Source organism: Camellia sinensis, chromosome 14 (assembly GCF_055761805.1).
Source record: "Camellia sinensis isolate YWXY chromosome 14, ASM5576180v1, whole genome shotgun sequence".
Taxonomy (NCBI): domain Eukaryota; kingdom Viridiplantae; phylum Streptophyta; class Magnoliopsida; order Ericales; family Theaceae; genus Camellia; species Camellia sinensis.
The window spans coordinates 5,316,384-5,322,622 of record NC_138974.1 but is presented as its reverse complement, the minus strand read 5'-3'; the positions used below and the strand labels follow the sequence as shown (position 1 = coordinate 5,322,622).

General features: G+C 32.2%; 1 protein-coding gene across 5 annotated transcripts; it reads right to left on the bottom strand.

Annotated features, from left to right (window-relative positions):
- Positions 1–268: 268 nt before the first annotated feature.
- On the bottom strand, positions 269–5,904 carry LOC114299011 (myosin-3-like). 5 transcript variants are annotated; one of them, XR_014350964.1, is made up of 8 exons: positions 5,656–5,904; positions 5,349–5,474; positions 4,999–5,154; positions 4,112–4,219; positions 2,719–2,924; positions 1,422–2,564; positions 997–1,110; positions 269–811 (listed from the first exon to the last, which is right to left on the bottom strand). XR_014350964.1 is itself a non-coding variant. In XM_082906310.1 (6 exons), the coding sequence occupies exons 1-6, from the start codon at positions 5,773–5,775 to the stop codon at positions 2,528–2,530; spliced, it is 753 nt and encodes a 250-aa protein (XP_082762436.1). In that variant the 5' UTR covers positions 5,776–5,904; the 3' UTR covers positions 269–2,527. The 5 variants fall into 5 exon arrangements, 1 of the variants encoding a protein (XP_082762436.1); XR_014350965.1 differs by having other exon boundaries at positions 997–1,098; XR_014350963.1 differs by having other exon boundaries at positions 997–2,564.
- Between the last annotated feature and the right edge of the window lie 335 nt (positions 5,905–6,239).

The following is a 6,239-nucleotide window of genomic DNA, read 5'->3' as shown; positions in this document are numbered from 1 at the left end:
TTTTAATCACACTTTTTAAGTGTCATTAAAAACGATTTCATCACATCTTTTAAGTGTGATTAATAATATTTAGATCACATCTTTTAAGTGTGATTAATAACTAATAAAACCTGCGATAAAAAAAAGAATTTGACATATTTGAAGAATAATCAATATTATTTTTGTACGCGCATTTCAAGAATGTAATACACACTATATACTATACTTTGAATCACAATCACATATTGAATGGAATAACGTCATATATTTCATAAATGAAAGTTAAATATGTTCAAAATTATATACAGAGGAATTAAATAAAAAGTTTTACATTGTGCTTACATATATTAAAAAATGAAAAAACTTGAAAAATTAAGTTCTTGAATTCTTTGACCATATTTTGCATCTCTCCAAAAAAATTCTAACCTGAAAAATAAAAACACAAATTAATTCAAAAACCGCTAGAAGCATATGAATAAACTAACTATTTGTAGAGATTGTTCTAGTCTCACAAAAGATAAAGTCCGACTGATCACACCCCTTCAAATGTCTTAACATTAAATACCTCTAGCATGACATGAAGCGTGTAAAAATAAAATGTCACTTAACCCACATAAATTGCAAGTTCAACAGAAATTTTACTATAACCAACAACTTAGTTTAAGAGGCTCTACCAATCTCAAATATTTAATGTTCTACAAAAGAAATGCAATTGAATGTTAATTGTGCAAATACCTTGAGTGCATTTCAGATATCAACGACCATTCTTCATCATCTTCTCTATTTGAGCTCCTAGAAACTTCTAAACGCTTGAGAGGTTGGCCAGAGTTTCCTTAGAAAGAAGAAAAAAAACTCAGCTCCTTGGGTATACACATACTGGTAATTGCACATTTGTAAAAAATGTTCTAGATACCATCATATACAAAGTCACATAGAGATATAATCCTAAAGTATAACTTGGGGGGTTCAAAATTCCCATATTAGAATTGACTGCCATTTGCAAATTAGCACCATTACCTTCCATGAAGAACATTGACATTATCTTTTGTGGAACTCGGCCAGATGTCCAGTGCAAATACTCTAACACCTCTCTGCAATGCTTGTATGATCGGGACATCACTGCAGTCACTCCTTAGTTGATTTCCCGTTAGATACAAATTATGGCCCGTATATACAAAATAGTGAGATAAATGAGCTGTCATATCATGATGAATCTAAAATATTTACAAATAAAAGACAAACAATAACTATTCAGTCTCAAAACGAAAATTAAATATAGAATACACAGTGATATAATGGCATCTCCAACCCTTGACTGAAACCTATATCAAATTTAAATTTGGGTAAAAATCACTCAAAAACCTCACCACTCATAGACTCAAACTTATTTTGAGTAAGAGAGATCGTAAAATGTTCTAGGACAAGGAGATGGTCTTGTTCACCTGCAGGACCAGACAACAAAATTCTTGGGCTTATAGCAGAATCCTTGGACTCACTATGCTTTATGTGTAGAACAAAGGATGCCAACAAATAATATTTTGTCATGTCACTGAAAGAAATGAAAAATTGAAATTTCCATTACTGGCTTGCAATAAAGTATTAAAACCCATGGAAAACCATAGCAGCCCCTATAAATGAGACTAACATAGTCAAGTAAATGAGCTTAAATTAGAACTACAAAGTACAATTTCATAGCATTAAAGATATGTGAAAGGTAAACTGAGATGAACAATGGAGGTGTAGAAAAATATGTGAGTGCATATAAAATTTGAGCCATTTTTCGAGCCACAGATTCGAGCTACCAATCTTTTCTGAAAATTTAACTACTATAGCATCAAATATAACAGTTTTTTTGTTAGTCATCAAATCCCAGATGGATAATTAAACATCTCAATCAAATACAAAAATAAAAATTTAACTACTATAACATCAAATACAAAAAAAATTATAAATTTTAATACTGTAACAAAAACTAATCACCATGTTTGATTCTTAAATTCTGACTTCAATTTTTAAAAAATTTTAAAACTTTTATTTGGTTATCTAAAAAATCACAAAAAAAAAAAAATCAAAATTCAATCCATGAAATTTGCAATATATCTGTACGTTCAAGACCTAAATATATCCTTTTTCATTGATTTTTTACTTTGATATTTATATATTTTTCTATGGTCTTCCAAAGCAAATACCAATATTTTGCAATGTATCCATTTGGATATTTTTGAAGGTGTGATATCTATTTTATCATCAAGCTACTACTGACTTTAGTTATGCAAAAAGGTAGCTCAACTCAAGCTGTTTTTACTCAATGTGGGCCAACCCGTCCATATGCACAGAAAATTTTCAACTTTTACCCTGCTAGGATGAAGGCCTTAGTAGGATTAACTAAATATTTGCATCTTTATTGAATAAACTAGATTGCAGAGTCAATTGAAAGTGTACATCTTACCTGGCCAGTGCGGAAAAACAATTTTGTGTAGCCAACTTGATACATCTCAGGCAGAATATTGAACTGATGAAGAATTGCAACTGAAACACTTAGTGGGTCTTATGATGCAACATTGTCCAGTAAAAGAAAACCATACCTAATGCAAGATACATGAAAAGATGGCATTGTAAAAATAAAAATAAAAGGATCATTGAGACAAGAAAAATCAGATGCTTGAGAATTTATTACACAATTTTTAGCATGTTAATAGAACTAAAAAAATTAAATAAAATGACACCATATTTCTTTACCTTCTGGCAAACTTTTGATGAGTCATCCTGGTAGGAAAGCCAGATCTTGATATTCGAACAACTTCTAGGACCCCGCAGCATCTTAGTTGCTGCAGCACAAGTTCTTGTTCATACATTCCAGCAGATTGAACGTTGTTGGGTTTGATACAACGAATGGAATGTGGTGTTGTACTCTCTAAACGTTGCATTAATTGGAACAATTGGCCCTAAATATCAGCAAACAACATGAATCAAATTAAAGAAGCTAACTCATCCTGAAAGCCCGATCTTGATATTCGAACAATTGGCCCTAAATTTTCTACAATTTTCTAATCCATCATTTGTGTCAGACACAAACCCATGTGCATATGAAAAACCAAGAGTCACCCCAAATTTAAGACACAAATTTGATGATTATTTATTTCAAGGCTACAACATATGTAACCTCCAACTCTTATGTACATAGAAAAATATTCATATTTCACATTCTATAAAGAAATATTCCTACATTTTGGAATCTACATCTGGATCATAAATAAGACTAGTCATAGAAACATGGGCCAAACCTCTGTAATCAATTTGTACATGATCTTAATTAACAATACACCCCATAAGTGGTTCATCAATCACCACTATTTTAAACTTCAGTAAAATATCGCTTTCAATATGATTGAAGTTCACCTAAGAAGTTCAAATCCATTCTTGCCACTGCTTAAGCTTTTGTCCAAAAAGTTCCTTTTATGGTTTATGATGCCTTTGAGTTAACACCATATTACTATTCATATACTTTTGATGCATATAATATAAGAAAAATGTGATGTAAATAAATATCTAAAAATTCTACATACAAATGCAAAATATGAAAGACGAAATCCCACAAATGCCATATATAATGTACACCTCTTAGAAATGTTTCAAAATATATTTGGGGTGGTGGGTTGCATTCCCAAGAAAGTCAAACCTTAGTCATGCCAAGAGATTCACCACATAGGTCTTATTAGAGACTCTAAAAACTGTTGTCAAAATGGAAACAAGTCCTCCCTAGAAGTGTCCATGCTACTAATACTCTCATTACTTGGTGACATTTCTGATTCGCTATCTTGTATTTAAAAATTTTATGTCCTCGAATAAGTCATGTTGTGCCTCTTTAATTTGATAGAATGGGTTGTTAAAGAAAATTACTATCCATGTAAATGGCCCAGACACCCTTTTCTTTGTTTTGCTACTTCAATTGCAAATCAAAAGACATACGCACAAAAAGCAAAAAAATAAAAGAAGAAATAAAATTTAAGTGCCCTAAATGTCACACAATGCCTCTCAGACATTCATGCTATTCTAATTAGCATAAATGGCGACAATGTGAAATTCCATGATCAGCCTTTGGGACAAACAAAACTCCAGAAAGTGAATGTACCTTAAATTTTGCTACAACACTTAACTTTTGGGAGTCTGCTCCACCTGATTTATATAGTGCACCAACAACAGGCTTCTCAGATTGAGCAAGCAAAGACGATGCAAATACCTGAGGAATGTGACATTTGCAAGAAGATAATAGTTGAATGGTATCCAAGTGTAATAAATCACGATTCTTCTCCATAAACCCACTCGTTTGTTTACAAAGTCTCTTTTTATTAAAAAAAAAAATTATGAATAAAATAATTGGTTTATTGATTAGCTGTGGGTCTTTTCATAACAATTAATTATGTATTTCTTTAATTGTGGCAGTTACACTCTATGAATTTCTACTATGTTATAAATATCAGAAGAAAAAAGAGAAGCAACACTAATTTAGCTCACCTCAATATAATCATAAGCATAATGAACCCAGTTTTCCTATTATGTAAAAAAAAAAAAAAAAAAAAAAGAAGAAGCAAATGACTTGATTTTAAACATCATCCACAATTAACAGCAGTTTACTTTTTTGGAAAATTCTTGTAGACTATTAATTCTAACTGGACATTTCACATGGATTTGCAAGCCGAAATGTGAACTAGATTTTCTATGAAGGCCTATGGGAAATAAACTGAGCCATTCCACTATCATGGTGGTAGAAAGCTCCATCATACCATGCTCAACATTAAGTTTGAAGGTAGAAACTTATGCACTAAATTCATTTCATACAAAATTAATTCCAAATATCTCAACAAATCTTTAAGGAATTAATTTGGTTCACTAAATTAACAAATCTCCTTTCCTATATACCAGCCACAAACATTTTACTTATAATCTTTTCATTTATACCTCAGTAGTTTCCTAAATGATTAAAGCACTATAACTTTTAAAAGGAAGTCTTATATGTACCTCTTCGGGGTGATAAAGGGACATTTTAAGCACATCTGTATGCCATGACTCCCTAGGTGCAAGAGGGATACTACGAAATGTCACACCAAATAATAACTCAACCAGCGCCTTCAAACCCTCTATACATTGTGTCAAAGGAAAATATGATGCTACAACCTGCAAAAAAAATCAAGGACAATCATTGCAATTTCTGAATCTAAAGTATAAAATAAATTATTCAACAATCACAACTCAGAAATCTTCTAAACATAGGAAAAACCTTAGAATTGCCTAAAGTCATCGGTCGACCACAAAATCCACTAGAATTATGTGGACTGTGAGAAAACAGAAAACATAAGCATGTTGCTTACCAAGGAGTCCAAGCTGTAAGCAGAAGACTTCATCAACCTTGTGAAGTATGCTTCGTCCCAAGGGTCTAGGTCACCATTTATTTGTCCGTTCTTCTCTCTCTTAAAATCCCAAATTCTCTTGAACTCCTACAGAGACAGCAACTTCTCATCTAAGTACATTTATTGCGACAAATTCAGCAGCCAGAAAGTTAAGTATCACCACTTCAAGCCTTAAACTCATGTGCTGAACATAATACCTTATCAGCTTTGGGTCTGGCCATTTCACTCATCTCAAGCAAAACAGAAATCTCTAGCTATAGTTACTTACTGATATTGATATTGACCAAGTGGAATCTCTTCCCTCTGTATTTGGGACTTCCTTTGAGATGTTGAGGTGGCGGAAGAGGAGGCCAACGCTGCTGCTCCTACACTCCGAAGCCCTTTCCATTCACACAGCAGCCTCATTTGTTGCTCGCAGTCATCCGCCGCTGCTCACCTGTCGTCTGCCGCCGCTCGCCGTCGATCGATCGAGAGAGAGAGAGAGAGGGGGGGGGAAGAAGAGATTAGGGATTTTTTGGGTTTGAGATTTGAGATTTTTTTTGTTGGGGGAGGGGGTGGGAAAAAAATAAAGGGGGAAGCGGGAATGTAAAAAAATAAAGAGGCGGGAATCAAAAATAAAAATAAAAAATATAAATAAATAAATAAATTTATTTTTTGTTAAAATATATATTTTTTTGTAGTTAATGAATTTTTTTAATTTTTTTTTTTTAGTTACTAAGATTGAAAATTTATTTGCTTCATTTTTATTTTAATGAAAAAAAATATTATTATTTTTTATTTCGTAGAAGTATGGGTAATATATATTTTAATGAAAAATATTTTCTACCAAAATAAAAGTTAATTTTTTGTAGT

Excerpts from the sequence above, each read along its gene's own strand:
- LOC114299011 (XM_082906310.1), bottom strand. The coding sequence starts at position 5,775 with ATGGAAAGGGCTTCGGAGTGTAGGAGCAGCAGCGTTGGCCTCCTCTTC. Across the intron at positions 5,475-5,655 it reads CTTGGTCAATATCAATATCA|GAGTTCAAGAGAATTTGGGA; the intron begins GTAAGTAACTAT and ends CTGTCTCTGTAG. Across the intron at positions 2,925-4,111 it reads GTGTTGTAGCAAAATTTAAG|GGCCAATTGTTCCAATTAAT; the intron begins GTACATTCACTT and ends GCTGATATTTAG.